This window comes from Chinchilla lanigera, unplaced genomic scaffold (genome assembly GCF_000276665.1).
Source record: "Chinchilla lanigera isolate Chin_1 unplaced genomic scaffold, ChiLan1.0 scaffold00051, whole genome shotgun sequence".
Classification (NCBI taxonomy): domain Eukaryota; kingdom Metazoa; phylum Chordata; class Mammalia; order Rodentia; family Chinchillidae; genus Chinchilla; species Chinchilla lanigera.
In genome coordinates, this window is record NW_004955452.1 from 10,969,801 (window position 1) to 10,984,598 (window position 14,798).

Genomic DNA, 14,798 nt, shown 5'->3' on the forward strand with positions numbered 1-14,798 from the left:
CTTGAACTACATAGTGAGACCCTGTCTCAAAAAGACAAAAAAAAAAAGGTGGGGGGAGCATTGTTGTAGGAAGTTTTGAAGGGGTGGATGCTGACCTGAGGAATGAACCCAAGGCCTTGCACATGCTAAGCAAGCACTGTACTACGAAATTCTACCCCTTAGCCCCACAAGGAGTCATTTTTAATTAGCCTTATTTATATGTAACGTGTAATTCATAATGTGAAAAAATAAGTACGTTTGTCATCTGCATTTTAGGTCATCCATGTCTTTAGGTCAGAATTGCATTGTAAACCATACATAGTGGCACTGCCTGTAAGTCCAGCATTCAAGAAGCTAGGGCCAAAGGATTGGTATGAGTTCAAGGCCAGCCTAGACTAGTGAGTTCAAGGCCAGTCTGAGCTACATAGCAAGACCCTGTCTCAAACAAACAAATAAAAATTGATTGTACACACTTGTAATCCCAGCATCTGTTTTGAATTTATCTAGTAATGGATTATTTCATAAAATGAATTTTCTTGCAGTCACTTTTAACTGTCTGTGATACTTTAATCACTCCCTTCCTTCCCTCCCATATTCTGCACTAAACCCAGGGTCTTTGCATTGAGCTACATCCCTGAGCCTTTTTTTCTTTAGTAGGAAAATTTATTGAGAAAAGGAATGGAGAATAGGAATGGCTCCTGAGAGACAGCAGAGGTCCTGATTGGGTTGCCCCTCAAGCCTTTTCTTTATTCTTTATTTTGAAGCAGAGTCACCCAGGTGCCCAGGGCAGACTCCAGCTTAAAATCAGTCCTTCTGTCTCACCTTCCCAGAATGCTAGAGTTACAGGCTTGTCTTACGCACCTGACATCCCCTTTTATTTACTTTGGGGTGTGTGCATGTGTTCCTTTTTAAGGGTTTTAGATGGGGTCTGGTTATGTAACCCAGGCTGGCCTCAAACTCAGAAATGATCCTACTGCCACAGTCTCCTGAGTGCTGGGATAGCAAGTGCGCACCACCACACCCAGCTTTATTTTTGGTTTTTAGAGGCAGGATCTCCCTATTAATGGCCTGGCCTCAAACTCCTATTCTAGTCTCTGAGGTGAAAGCATGCACCACCACATCCAGCTCCTAAAATTTTTAAATTGAGTATAACTTTAAATATTTTTGTTAATTTTCTAGTTCATGGATTTTCTGCTTTCTTCTTACATACCCATAGGTTCAGTGGTCACCTCACAATGAGACTATTCTGGCTTCCAGTGGCACTGATCGCAGACTGAATGTCTGGGATTTAAGGTAAGTCTTATATCAGTTACTCTCTTTATGAAGTTATTTTCTTTATTTACATTTTCCAGAGTTACTCAGGGTAAATCTGTTTTGATTTATCTTTTTGTGCTAGTAAAATTGGAGAAGAGCAGTCTCCAGAAGATGCAGAAGATGGCCCACCTGAGTTGTTGGTATGTTACAAGCTTTGAGAACTGTATTGCAGTAGTCTATACTTCAAAATCCTCTATTTGCATTTTATATCTTTGTTTGCTCATCTCTTCCAGTTTATTCATGGTGGTCACACTGCCAAGATATCTGATTTCTCCTGGAATCCCAATGAACCTTGGGTGATTTGTTCTGTATCAGAAGACAATATCATGCAAGTGTGGCAGATGGTAAGTGTTTTGTCATTTATGTGGTTAAGTTAGATAAATGAGACACAGCGTCGATTGTTTTGTTTTTGAGACAGGGTCTTGCTGTGTACTTCAGGCTGGCCTTGAACTCTTTCGACAGTCCTCCTGCCTCAGCCTCCCAAGGACATGCACCACAACAGCCAGCAGCCGCATTTTATATTTATGTACCTCATGGATACAATGTGTCTCAATTCTGTTTACTGTCAGGCATGACTGTAGTGCTTATATGCACATTGCCATTTTCAGCCATCCTTTACATTTATCTGATTGTCCCCCTGATTATCTTAAACTATTGTTCTTCATTCCTCTTTCCTATTACTCATTTCCTTGTTTTCTAAGCACTAAGGTCTCCCAGCTAACCAGACTTCAAAACTGCAAGAGTTTTCCATATCTGTTCACCTGTAGGTCTAGTATACTTACAGATTCTATATCATCTCTATCAGCAGTATTTCTCCCGTATGTATTTACCTTACAAACACAAATATATATATATATATATATATCTCCAGAGGAGATAATATCATGTCACAACATGCATATTGCCATTTCTCTGTGAAACCGCTAGATTTCAAATAGATTTCCTAGCTCTAAAACTAAATTTTAGGTAATTGCCCTTTCTTTAATTTTTAGAACACTTAGGATTTAATTGAAATAATATACAGCCAGATTAGGTGACACACCCCTGAAATCCCAACTACTTAAGTTGGGTATGGTAGCACACATATATAATCCCAGAATTTGAGAGGCTGAGACAGAAAGATTGCTGCTGTGGGGTTTTTTTGGTGGTTGTTTTTGTTTGTTTTTGCCATTATGTTTTGAGGATAGCCTAAACTACATAAGTGAGAACTTGTCTCCAACAAAAACACTATATGGTTAGTGTAAGAAATAAACTGGGCATGGTAGTACATGCCTGCAATCTCAACACTTAGGAGGCTAAGGCAAGAGGATTGCCACGAGTTCGAGGCCAGCTTGGGCTACATAATGAATTCAAGGCCAGTTTGAACTACACATCAAGACTCTGTCTCGGGGCGTGATGGCACACACTTGTAATCCCAGCACTCAGGAGGCTGAGGCAGGAGGATCATTGTGAGTTCGATGCCAGCCTGGGTACATAGCTCAAGGCAGACCTGAACTGCACAGCAAGACCCGGTCTCAAAAAGACAAAAAAAAAAAGAATGCAGCTGGGTGTTGAGGCAATCCTATAATCCCAACACTCAAAAAGTAAAAAAAACTGGGCTGTGTAGCTCAGTGGCCCAAGCACCTGCCTGGGAAATGCAAGGTTGTGAGTTCGATTCCAGGTACCAAAAAAAAACAAAAAAAAAGGAAAAAAAATGGGGCAGGGGATAGTAAATTTTGTTACATGTATTTTACCACTTTTTTGTTGGTGGTACTTTGGCTACTATGCCTGGCTACTACTATTTTTTAAATGAAGGTAGTGTGATAAAAGAATAAAAGCTGGGGTGTGGTGGCACATGCCTGTAATCCCAGCACTTGGGAAGCTGAGGCAGGAGGATCACCTTGAGTGTGAGGCCAGCCTAAACTAGGGACCCTGTCTCAAAAAAAATTTTTTTTAGGGCTAGGATGTGGCTCAGTGCAAAGGCCCTAGGTTCAACCCCAGTACTGCCACGTACCACCACCCCAGTCATAATTTTCTGGATCCAGTGGCACATAAATGGATGCTAATGTGCAAGAATTTTTAGAGACCTTGCTCTAGGAGAAGGGAAAAACCTCCTAATTTGAGGAAATGTAACCTTGAGGAATACATTAAAATGCTTGGAGAATGGCATGACCAGAGGTTTCATGGAAGCCCAGAGGCCCCTCCCCACCTTGCCAGCTCATGTCTTCTATTTGGTTCCTTTTTAAAAAAAAAAAAAAAAAAAAAAAAAAAAAAGGTTAAAACCCACAGGGATAGTAAGTAAAGAACGGAGTTGGTGTAGGTCAGTGATAGAGTCCTTGCGTAGCATATGTGAGGCTCTAGAATTTAAGCCTTTTGAGATTTGGAATGTATGGTTTGGGCAGGTTTGGGGTTTGTTCGTTTGTTTTTACAGTACAGCAAGTTGAACCAGAGTCTTCATGCTGAACCCTAACTGCAGCCCTTTTTCATTTTGAGACAGGGTCTTGCTAAATTGCCCAGACTGAGCCTTAATTTGGGATCCTCCTGCCTCACCTCCCAGAGTATTCTGGAGTTACAGGCGTGCATCACCATACCTGGCCAGTTTTTCAGTTCAAGCTTATAATTCAGTTTTTATCATACTCGGTCATTGTGCAGTATCACAGAGTTACCATCACAGAACTAAAAAATGCTAGCTAGCTATTAACAGGAATAATAACCAGACTTTTGTGGGAATGTCTTAATGTAAGGGCCTGTGGCCAGTTGTATGTTTTTAGTGGAATGTAGCCATACACACTCATAAATCACGCCTATTACAGATTTTCTTTGACGGTGGCAGAAAAGTTGGAACAGCACCTGTGTGACCCACAAGCCTAAAATACTTATTATCTGGTTCCCTGGCCTTATCTGTTAATGGAACGTTGAATTCAAGAAGTGGCCTTCATGATTACTAAATATTCTTTTTCTTGTTTTTCGGCAGGCAGAGAACATTTATAATGATGAAGACCCTGAAGGAAGTGTGGATCCAGAAGGACAAGGATCCTAGATGTCTGCACTCACGATTTTAGACTCCCCTTTTTTCTCTCAACCCTGAGATTGATTTAACACTGGTTTTGAGACATACAGACTTTGTTCAGCTATCCCTCCATAATAGGTACCACCAATAATACTATCAGCCCCAAAAGTGGGTGTTTTCTAAATATTAACTGGGGTACTTGATTCAGCAAAGCCACAGACTTATATTTAAATTTTCTTTAGGAATTTTCTAGTAACAAACCCACGTCTAAGGTAGCTACAAAAAGGGGAATATAATGTGTGTTTATTTTTCTTTTTAAGCTATATCCCCAAGTTTTTCAGACTTGTTTCAGTAAAGGATAGAGTGAGTAAGGAATAGAGCCAAGTGAGGATAGGTGTCTGAGCCATGAAGTATAAGTACTGCAGGATGTCATTTTTATTCAGGAATTAGGGGAGAATCGAGTCATGGATTCGTACTCTAAATCATACCTGACTTTCCAGGATGCATATTTTCCTATGTAGACCAGTCTCCTCTTGGTTTCTTCAGTTAAGTCAAGGCTACATGTTCCTCCTTCCCCATATATTTTTGCTTGTTAGTGTATTTCTTGAGCTGTTTTCATATTATTCCTTTCCTTTCTGTGAAATGGTTTTTGTTGGTTTTTGTTGTTGTTTTAACTTGGGACCACCAAGTTGTAAAGATGTATGTTTTTACCTGACAGTTGTGCCTCAGGTAAGACTGTCAAGTTGAGAAGGGTGATTTGATAGCTTGTATTTGTTTTTAAGATTAAATTAATCCTTAATAAGAGTTGCTTTTTTTTTTTAAAGGAGTATTAGTCCTTGACCACTAGTTTGATACCATCTCCATTTTAGGTGACCTGTTTCACCAGCAGGCCTGTTACTCTCCATAACTAACTATGTAAGTGCTTATAATGGAATAAATTGCTTTTCTACATAACCCAATGCTGATGGGTTTTATTTAGAATGTAACACCATCAAATACAAATCTATCGCTTTTAGAACAGTTGTTCAGATGAGTTATTTTCTATGGTCTGTGACTATCAAGAATAAAATTAAACAGATCCAGAGCTGTAGAAAAGAGCTTTACTCCTTTCCAGGGAAAGTTCAAGACATAAAACACAGCCAGAAGTGCACAGACTAGACTGTGATAAAATGGCTTTTTTTTTTTTTTTTAAGTCCTTAAAGAACTACACAGGCTTTCAAATGTCGAAGGCAGTATGGTATAGAGAATTTAAGGCAAAATTTAAACGTGGAAAAGAGAGGTTGAGGTTGACTCTCCCCAGTATGATTTTCACTGGAGCTTGTATTTAAGAGGATGAAAACAATAGGCCCTGAAAGCCTGTATCATCCCGTGCCATAACCAGATAAAATGACTGGCTCTTTCTAGTCACTCAGTTTTGTTTTGATTGAGTAGATCATTAACACCCAAAACTCATTGCAGATCATTTGGGAAAATCTGAATACAGTGGTTTTAAACTGTTACATTCAGATCTGAATTCGTTCCCTTTTCTCAAAGTCTGGTTGTCGTACAGTGAAAACTACGTTGACAAAAATTATAAGAGTAAACTGAGTCTGCATAGCCCTTAAGAAAAAGTAAATTTTGTAAGAGGATTCATTTAACATCTAACGCTCATGGCACAGAAGATTTCAAGTTGTAGACCCATATAAGGAAAGTTGGCTTTTTGTCCCCCAAAATGTTTTTGGTTCGGGTCAACACAAGGCAAGATACATTCTTCACAATACTGCAAGATGTGTCCACACGTTCATCCTTTACTTATCCTGCCTGTGAGGGTTGCTGCTGGAAAATAGAAGGCATTTTTTCCATTCCTCAGTGCATTCAGGTCGGTATCAGTAGAATCCAGCTAAGAATTGGGTGATGTTTTTCCAGCCAACGATAGAATCACTTTAGCCAGTATTTGCAATTTTCACAGGGTGAACTGCTTGCCAAGTTCTTTGTCTGTTTGGGAAAAGTCTAAAGGGTACGTGGTAATTAATTCTTTACTAGGAAGTTTTTTTGGTTGTTTCTGTGTTGCAGACTCGGCCATACATTTCTAAACAGCGCCTGTAAGGTTGAGCAAAAAAAAAGTAAGTTTATGATTTCTCTAACTTGAAATATACAGAAGATAATTTATGTAATAGCGAACTTCCAAGTTTAAGGAGTGAGTGCAGGCTACATTGGGAAAGATTGCTGCACTGTGAATTACGTATGATCAGGGATGACTTCCCCCTAGCAGGCACTGGGTGTTTGCAAAACACAATAAATGATTGCCTATCTAATGGTGATGAGAGGGGGTAGTTAAAAATTTTCTCTGCTTGGGTTAACTTCACAGAGTTATTAAAATGCTTGAGATTGTTCAGTTTCATTTCTTTAGTCATCTCTTTACTGTCTCCACACCAATTTAGCAGATCCTTGCCCCCAGTTACAAAGTTATAAGTCTCCCAAACAGTAACCATAATTAGTTATATCTAGATAAAAAAAACAGGGGCCAGGGATATAGCTCAGCAGCACAAGTGCCTGCCTGGCAAGCACAAGGTCCTGAGTTCGATTTCCAGTACCAAAAAAAAAAAAAACCATTAAAAACAGTAAGTGAAAGTGCAAGAAAGTTACAAAAAACATAAGTTAAAATAGATGCTGGGGATTTAGCTCAGTGGTACAGTGCCTGCCTGGCAAACATGAGGTCCTGAGTTCAATTCCTGGTACCACAAAAAGGATAGGAGTTTGTGTCCAAGTAGGAAATGAAGGAAATGTATGGGTATCTATAGTACAAAACGTGACACTGATTTACCTTTAGGTTTTGGTTTTCTGTGAAGTTCAAACCTTAAGTACCCTGCCATTAAACTTCAACTCCAGATTTATCCTCAATTAATCTAAGGGAATCTATTCCTTTATAAAGAGTGTGAGAAGCTGGGCATGGTGGCACGCACCTGTAATCCCAGCACTCCAGAGGCTGAAGCCGCAGGATCACTGCGAATTCAGGACTGGCCTGAACTACATAGCAGACCTTATCTCAAAAAAAAGTATTGGTAACACAGGAAGGCTCCTCAATAATTCATAAGTTAAGAATAGCTATCTTGATTATTCGATATATTAAGCAGTAGTTATGTCTCTCAGCCTCTAAACCATCCTCAGCTTTTTTCCATGACTCTTTTTACTTTTTTTTTTTTTTTTTTTTTTTGGTACCAGGAATCAAACTCAAGACCTTGCACTTGCCACTCAGGCACTTGTGCCACTGAGCTATATCCCCAGCCTCTTTTCCATGACTCTTAGTAATTTTGGCTATGTAGTCCAGGCTGGCCTTGAACTTGATCTTTCTACCTCAGTCTCCTGAAGTCCTAGGATTAAAGGTGTGTGTCACCATACTTGGCCTAATTCTTTTTGTTGGCTGCCTCTGTCTTCGTCTGAATTAGATAACAGCTGTCTTCCAGATATATAAGGAAACTGAACAGCAGGTAGGGATGGTTAAGGTGAGGCTCCGAGAATGCCCAGAGCTCAGATGCCTTATCTAACACAGAACTCCTAGTGATAATTAGGTCGTATTTTGATTTTTTGTTCCAAGTGAATTCATATTTGTCATAGGCATTTTGGGGGTACAGATTATCACTAAATAGGTTATCATTAGACTCATAGGACATTAATTAAGGTGGGGATATAGCTCAGTGGTAGTGTTTGCATAGCATGCATGAGGCCCTGGGTTCCATCACTGGTACTGCCAAACCAAAGAAAGGCATTAATTAGTATTGTTAAGAAAGCAGTAATGATGCAAACACCACTCCTCTGCTCACAAAGATCACCTTGAGACTGTTTCTGCATTCCACCTGCCTGAGAAGTGGGAGCATCAGCCTGTTCCAGGCTTTTGGGAAGCATAGCCCTTTAAAAAGAGAGAGCCATTTTCCATCTGTTCCTGGATGAGCACAATTTGAAATTTTTTTTAACCACTGTTAAATGAATTTTTCCCTGAGCCCTCCCCACCACTCCTCAGCCAGTGTTAGGTGGGACTTGGGTGGCAGCAAAAAACTGACTTATATGTTGAGAGCTCTTCTGCAAGACTGATCCTTAGCTGCTCCATGTCTTTGTTCTTCTGTTGCTGGAGTTGCACCCCACTTCTTAATTGCCTCTTTCGTTCTTCCATTTCCTCCTGCTGTTCCTGAACAAGATGGCCAAGAACATTTCTGATGAGTCAAGCAATTTTTAAAAATCCTTATAGTGTCTACAATAGTTTATAAAGCACTCCTTTGTGTATTGTTTATCATATTTAGAGAGACTGGTATAGGACAGGTTAGGAAACCAAAGATGAAAAGGTGACACTGCTTGTAAAAATGGTGACCCAGCCAGCCATGGGGAAGGCATAAGATTTTTAAGTTTATCCAAAGAAATGAGTGTTTCAAGAGACAAAAAGTCCCCACACAAACATTTCTCCCAGTGCCCAGCAACACCTAACTCGGCACTTACTGTGAGTGTCAGAACAGTACAGAGATAAGTAAAATACAGCTTCTACCTTCTGAAAGCCCAGTCTGACAGGCAGACGTAACTGTTTATTCATTTAATATTTATGTCTCACTCTGATTTAAAAAAGGATTAGAACTGGCCTACATCTGATCAGAATAACTGGAATACAAGGCAGATGATGACATGCACAAAAGAAAACAAGGAATAGAAATTTATAGATTGGGCCGGGGATGTAGCTTAGCAGCATAAGTGCTTGTCTGGCAAGCCTGAGGTTATGAGTTCGATTCCCAGTTCAAAAAAAAAAAAAAATGTATAGATTGCAACTCAGCCTAAAGGCTGGTCAGCTTTAGAGTGGCAATTGAATGAGATTTCAAGGTGAATATGAAGTGGAGGAAAGGGAATGAATTCATTCTACCTGGCCTCTTGTTTTGTGTTTTATTTTTTTGAGATAAGTCTTGCTGTGTAGGCCAGGCTGGCCTTGAACTCCTAACCCTCCTGCTTCAGCTTCCTGAGCGATTACAGGCAGGCACTTCCACGCCCAGCTCTACCTGGCCCCTTTACTGTTTTCCACATACTCAAATATGACTCACTATTCAGTTAGAACATGCCCAGTGTGGCAGTGCATACCTGTGGTCCCAGCACTTTAGATTATTCAACTGAACCTCAGTTTCCTCACTGTTAAAATGTCTGGACAGCCAGGCGTGGTGGCACATGCCTGTAATCCCAGCACTTGGGAGGCTGAGGCAGGAGAATCGTCGCGAGTTTGAGGACAGCCTGAGCTACAAAGTGAGCTCAAGGCCAGCCTGAACTGAATAGCAAGACCCTGCCTTAAAAAGACAAAAAAAATAAATAAAATGGCTGGATGTAGTAGCACATACTTGTAATCACAGCACTCTGGGAGCTTTCTGGAGGCTGAGGCAAGAGGATTGCAAGTTCAAGTCCAGCCTGGGCAATTCAGTGACTTAGCAAGACCTGTCCCCCACCCTGACCCCCTGCTAAAAAGCTGAGTGCAGTAAAAATGCAAATAACTTAGCTTCTAATACAAGCCTGACTAAATGAAGTGAAGAATAGATGAAAGGAGTGAGTGAATGGCCCCAGAGAATGAGTTATCCCTACATGGGACAGTGTCCTCCAGCCCAGACATTGAATTCTCACCACACTTTCCTTCCCTGGGTTAAAAGCCTACTTCCTTTGATAGCCAATGGGCCTACCCTGTACTGCTGCACCTCTTCATCTCGTTTTTGCCTCACAAGTGTGATCTGGTCCTCCAGGTTCCTCTTCTGCAGGTGGAGCTGCCGGGCCTCTGCTTGCAGGGGTCTCAGAGCTTCCTTCATCTCCTGGATCTCGGCCTGGGTTTTCTGCAGAGCTTTGGTCCCTGCTTCTTTCCTCTCCAGGAGTCTCAGTAGCTGAGGCTCATATTCCTCCTCCAGGCCCTGGCGGCTCTCTGCCATGAGATGTTCAAACTCTGCAGACAGCTGCCGGCTCTCTTGGAGAAAGTGCCCATCTCTCTGGCTTGGGGGCGCTTCTAGTTGTTGCCTCAACTGCTCCTTCTGCTTCTGATAGGTGTCCCGGAGTTGGGCCAGTTCCCCAGACAGCTGGGCTGCCTTTGTGGTCAGCACTTCCCGGAAATCAGCGAACTGAGCCACGTCCTGCTGGCGGCACTCCAGCTGGTACTGGTAGGCCACACATTCCTTGGTCACCTTGAACAGCTTCTGCTTGACCAGCCTGATCTCCTCCCTCAGCCCGTCTCTCTCCAGCTCTGCCTGCGCGTGCAGCTTGTAGGCAGCCAGGATGTCCCGATGGACTTGCTGCACCTCCTGCAGGGCTGGTTCTCGGAGCAGCACCAGCTCATGGATGAGCTGGTCCCGCTCCTCTTCCAGCTGGGCCACTGCTTGCACACACTGCTGGAAACGGCCCTCTAGCAGTTCCAGGTCCTCGATGCTCAGGTTCTCTGTGCTGGGGCTCGGCTCAGCTTTGAGGCTGTCCTCAGGGTTGGACTTTTCCTCGCTTGCAGCCACATCTCCCTCACACACAACCTGCTCTGGGCTCGGGCTCTTTGCTGGATCCACATGTGGCTTCACAGTCTCCTCATACTGCGTCTCCCCTGGACGCACAGGCCCTTCCACGAACAGTGTCTCCTCTGGCTGCACCGTCTCCTCAATATACAGTAACTCCTCTGGCTTCTCAGTCTCTTCCATATAAAGTGTCTCTTCAAAGTCATCTGTGTCCCCAAGGAAGAGAATGTCTTCTAGGTTCACGTTCCCCTCCACAGAGAGAGTCACTTCTGGGTTCAAGGGCTCAGTCTCATTCCGGGATTCAGAATTCTCTTGAAGAGAAATGGCTTCTGCTCTTACTTCCCTGCAAGAAAAAATGATTTTTTGTGTGTGTGTTTGTGGTACCAGTAATCAAACTCAGGGCCTTGCACTTTGCAGGCAGGCGCTGTGTCACTCAACTATATCCCTGGCCCAAGAAAAAATGATTTAAAAGTGAAAAAAATGTGGGGTGGGGATGTAATTCGGTGGTAGACCACTTGCCTAGTATGTGGTGGGCCATTGGTTCAATCTTCAGTACCAGAAAAAGGAGGAGGAAAAAGAAAAGAGAAAGGAGGAGGGGAGAAGACAGAAGAGAAAGCTCTCGGATCTCATGAGTGGCTTGTCTGGTCCCTGTCCCCCTCCCATACTCAGGCCATTGTTTTGCTCCCCTGACTACACTCCCACAATGTCACCAGTCTCTGCTTACCTAAGTTCGAGGACAGGAAACTCACATCGGAGTCACTGCTAGGAGAATTTTAATGTTTAAGGTAGGAACTTCTTCCTTGCAATTCTTACCTGCTGGACTTGATACTCCTAGATGCAGACCATTTGAACTGCATTTCCATGTAAGTTCTTTAAACCCTTAAAGATAACCTACTTAAGGGCTGTGGGTGTTGCTCAGTGTAAGAGTGCATGCTTAGCTCAAGACCTTAGGTTCAATCCTCAGTACCATACACAAAAGTAGCTAAATTATCTTTCAACTATTCCATATATAGCAAAGTTCCAGTGCTTGCCTCATTTGGCTGACTACTTTCTGACTAGGCTCCAATTATTTTGTTTTGTGTTTTTGAGACAAGGTCTCTCTGTGTAGTCCAGACTGGCTTTGAATTCACAGCAGTCCTCAAATGCTGGTATTACACCTGGTCCAATCAAGATCATTCTGAATCATTAGGCGCACTGTCCCAGCTGACAAGTCATGAGTCCCTGGTTTCCTTTTCTGTAAGAGTGGAAACCACAAAAGTCTGCTCCACCAGGCCTCTTGACACCACTGGCCTCAGTCCATCCAGCGCTTGCTCCAAGACTTTAAACCTGAAGTTGACCTCAGTAACCAACTAATCCATTCACGCTGCTTTGCCAGAGGGGAAGTGGTTTTCGTTATCTTTACCTGATGTCACTGAGTGCCTCAAACTCAGTTGCTCCAAATTATCATTTTCCTGGGGCTTACTGCCTCTGGACTCTCCAGCTCAGACAAACACATCGCCACACTCCAGATTAACTAGCAAGAAATCTTAAACACCTTTCTTTGCCCAGTGTGGCCAAATCATGGAGAACTAACCGGCCTTTCTACCTTAGCAAGTCTCCAGTCTCCATCCCTGCTTCTCCAGCCTCGTCAACTTCTGTACTTTGCCCAGCCTTCTAATGGGCCTCCTCCTCACCCCAGTTTATTCTCTACAGTACCAGTGAGCTGGCTACGACAGAATGCTGCTCCCCTTCACAATTCCAAGTCTTAAAGATGTGGCCCTTTTTTTAGCCTCAGCTCACATTACTCCTCCAACCCACTCAATGCTTGACAACCCAGAACATGTGTCAACTTTTTACAACTCCCACTCTTGAGCCCACAGTGTCTGAAAGATCCAGCTGAGCAATGCAGCTTCCCCACCACCACCTGCCTAGAAGACAGCCTTGTGCTACCTAGGAAGTTAGAGCTGCTAGCACCACGAGGGCACACCTGCTCAGCCACCAGACCCACCCTGCTTCTCGGCAGAGTCCCTCCTTCCCCAGCCCATGGCCCTCCCTCCACCTGGGAACAACCTAGCCATGTTCAAGGCACTGTTCTAAGCATTTTATTTTTTGGTGCAACCCAGAGCCTTCGTACTGAGCTACATCCCCAGCCCCTTTTTTATTTTTTTGAGATAGGATTTTGCAAAGTTGCCAGGCTGGGCTCCAACCTGCAAACCTCTTGCCGCAGGCTCCCAGAGTACTGGGGTTAACAGGGATGTGCCACCAGGCCCAAGTTCCAAGCTTTTACACGGATACTCACCTACAGAATGCTCATTTATTATGCCCATCATATAGAGGGCACGGAGCGCACAGAGTAAAGAACTCACAAGGTCCCAAAACTCACGAAAGTGGTAGATGGAGCCTGGAGAAGGCTACCCTCGGCCAAAGGTAGACATCATAATGAAGCTCGGCACATTGTGGTCAAAACCTCCTTCTAGGGCTGGGAATTTATTTATGTTTGTTTCTGAGACAGGGCATCACTATGAAGTCAAGTCTGACCTGGAACTCATGACAATCCTGCCTCAGCCTCCCGAGTGCTGGGATTACCCCGTGAAAGGCTGGGAATTTAGGTAGGGAGGAGTGCTTGCCTAGCATGCATGAGGCATTAGATTTGATCCCCATCACTGCAGTAAATACATACATACAAAAGTCTACTTAAATGTTTATTCATCCTTCAAGCCCTGCTCACACTTCATCTCCTCTGCAAAGTACTTTCTGAACAAGGCCCACCTGTGTCCTCACTGACTGCCGTTCACCTTTGCACTTCTGGCTGTGCATTAGAGAAGTGTATGTGCCCATCTTGCTGACAGTGAACGCTAAAGACAAATACAATTCTGCTCTGTATCCTAAGGGTGGGGTTCTTGGAAGGCAGGCAGGCAGAAAGCAACTGAGCTCCAGGGAGGAAACTTGCCCAAGGTCAAGAGACAAAACTGGAGGGAGAGAAACAAATAAAAACAAACACTGGAGGGGCAGTCCAGGCCTCCTGACTTTCAGGCTATGCTGCCACCCTAGCCAGGGTGCCAGCTGCTGCCCTCACACGGCTACCTCTCTCTTGCTGGGAAAGTAGATCCAATAATAGGAGGTCAGAAGGCGGGGAGGTCAGGGAGCTCCGCCGGGCCCCTGACCTCAGGCTTCCTTGGGCCCCAGGCAGCTTGCCTCTGTCGCTGCCATCCCAGAGAACTCCAGCAGCTCCCTACCCCTCACAGGGCTGTGGCTGGGAATGTGTGTGACAGGGTAGGTGAGGGTGTGTCCGATTCCTTGTATACCTGTATGTGTGTACAGCAGTACAGGCAGGTGTATGCATACAACTGTGTCCCCTCATGTGTCAGCAGGTGTGTATTTGCACCTCCACCTCTTGGTACAGTGGGAAATCCAAGACCATAGCCTGATGGGCAGAAATACTCCCCACTCAACAGAGCCCCTTTCCCCTACCCAGTGGTAAACTGACAGGGCAGAGAGATGGGGTGGGCCTGTCCTCTTGGCCCCAGCAAGGACCCCCTTAATGGTCTGAAGCAGTAGACCCTACCTGCCCCCATCCCAGGCCTGCCAGGAGAGAACAAGATGCCTGAGCAGACTCTTAACTTCAAGCTGGCCGATGTCCAACCTTGCACCAAGTGCTTTCCATGCAGCAAATCCACAGCTGGTCACCTCATCCCCGGCAGACACTTGGCGTGAGGAGTAAAAGGAAACGAGCACTTTCTTTGGTCAGATGGGCCAAGTGAATTTGGAATAGCTGGTAGCCTGAAAGGGTTAACTCTCACGCGGTCCGTGCAGGGGGCAGGGTATTATAAAAAGCCACGCAGGTGCCTTGACCCCGGGCCAGGGCTCCCCACCTCCCTTCCTTGAGTGGTTCCTTCCCCGGTCGGGCCCGGGCTGGATCAGCACCCCCAGCCAGGCGATAGGGCCGCGGGTGGGGGAAGGGAACTGTCCAGCACCCCCTCCCCAAAGGGGCGGCGACGCGGTTGCCGGTCGCTCCTACCTCGCGGCCTGGGCGCCGTCGTCCCCGCCGCTCCGGGTCT

The 14,798-nt window shown here is 44.3% G+C and overlaps 2 protein-coding genes across 3 annotated transcripts in view; one reads left to right on the forward strand and one right to left on the reverse strand.

Annotated features, from left to right (window-relative positions):
• Positions 1-5,236, forward strand: part of Rbbp4 (retinoblastoma binding protein 4) — a 19,638-nt gene extending 14,402 nt beyond the window's left edge. The window contains exons 9-12 of the mRNA XM_005395079.2: positions 1,196-1,272; positions 1,376-1,433; positions 1,527-1,637; positions 4,247-5,236. Coding sequence (XP_005395136.1) covers positions 1,196-1,272; positions 1,376-1,433; positions 1,527-1,637; positions 4,247-4,312 — 312 coding nt within the window. The 3' untranslated portion in view covers positions 4,313-5,236. The remainder of the gene's footprint in view (positions 1-1,195; positions 1,273-1,375; positions 1,434-1,526; positions 1,638-4,246) is intronic.
• Positions 5,237-5,238: 2 nt separating this feature from the next.
• On the reverse strand, positions 5,239-14,798 carry Sync (syncoilin, intermediate filament protein; the record flags this gene model as incomplete). 2 transcript variants are annotated; one of them, XM_013519546.1, is given in 5 exon segments in its annotated part: positions 5,239-6,361; positions 8,092-8,168; positions 8,320-8,444; positions 9,958-11,104; positions 14,759-14,798. In XM_013519546.1, coding segments are annotated over 5 exon segments (1,400 nt in total), but the record flags the coding sequence as incomplete, so codon positions are not given.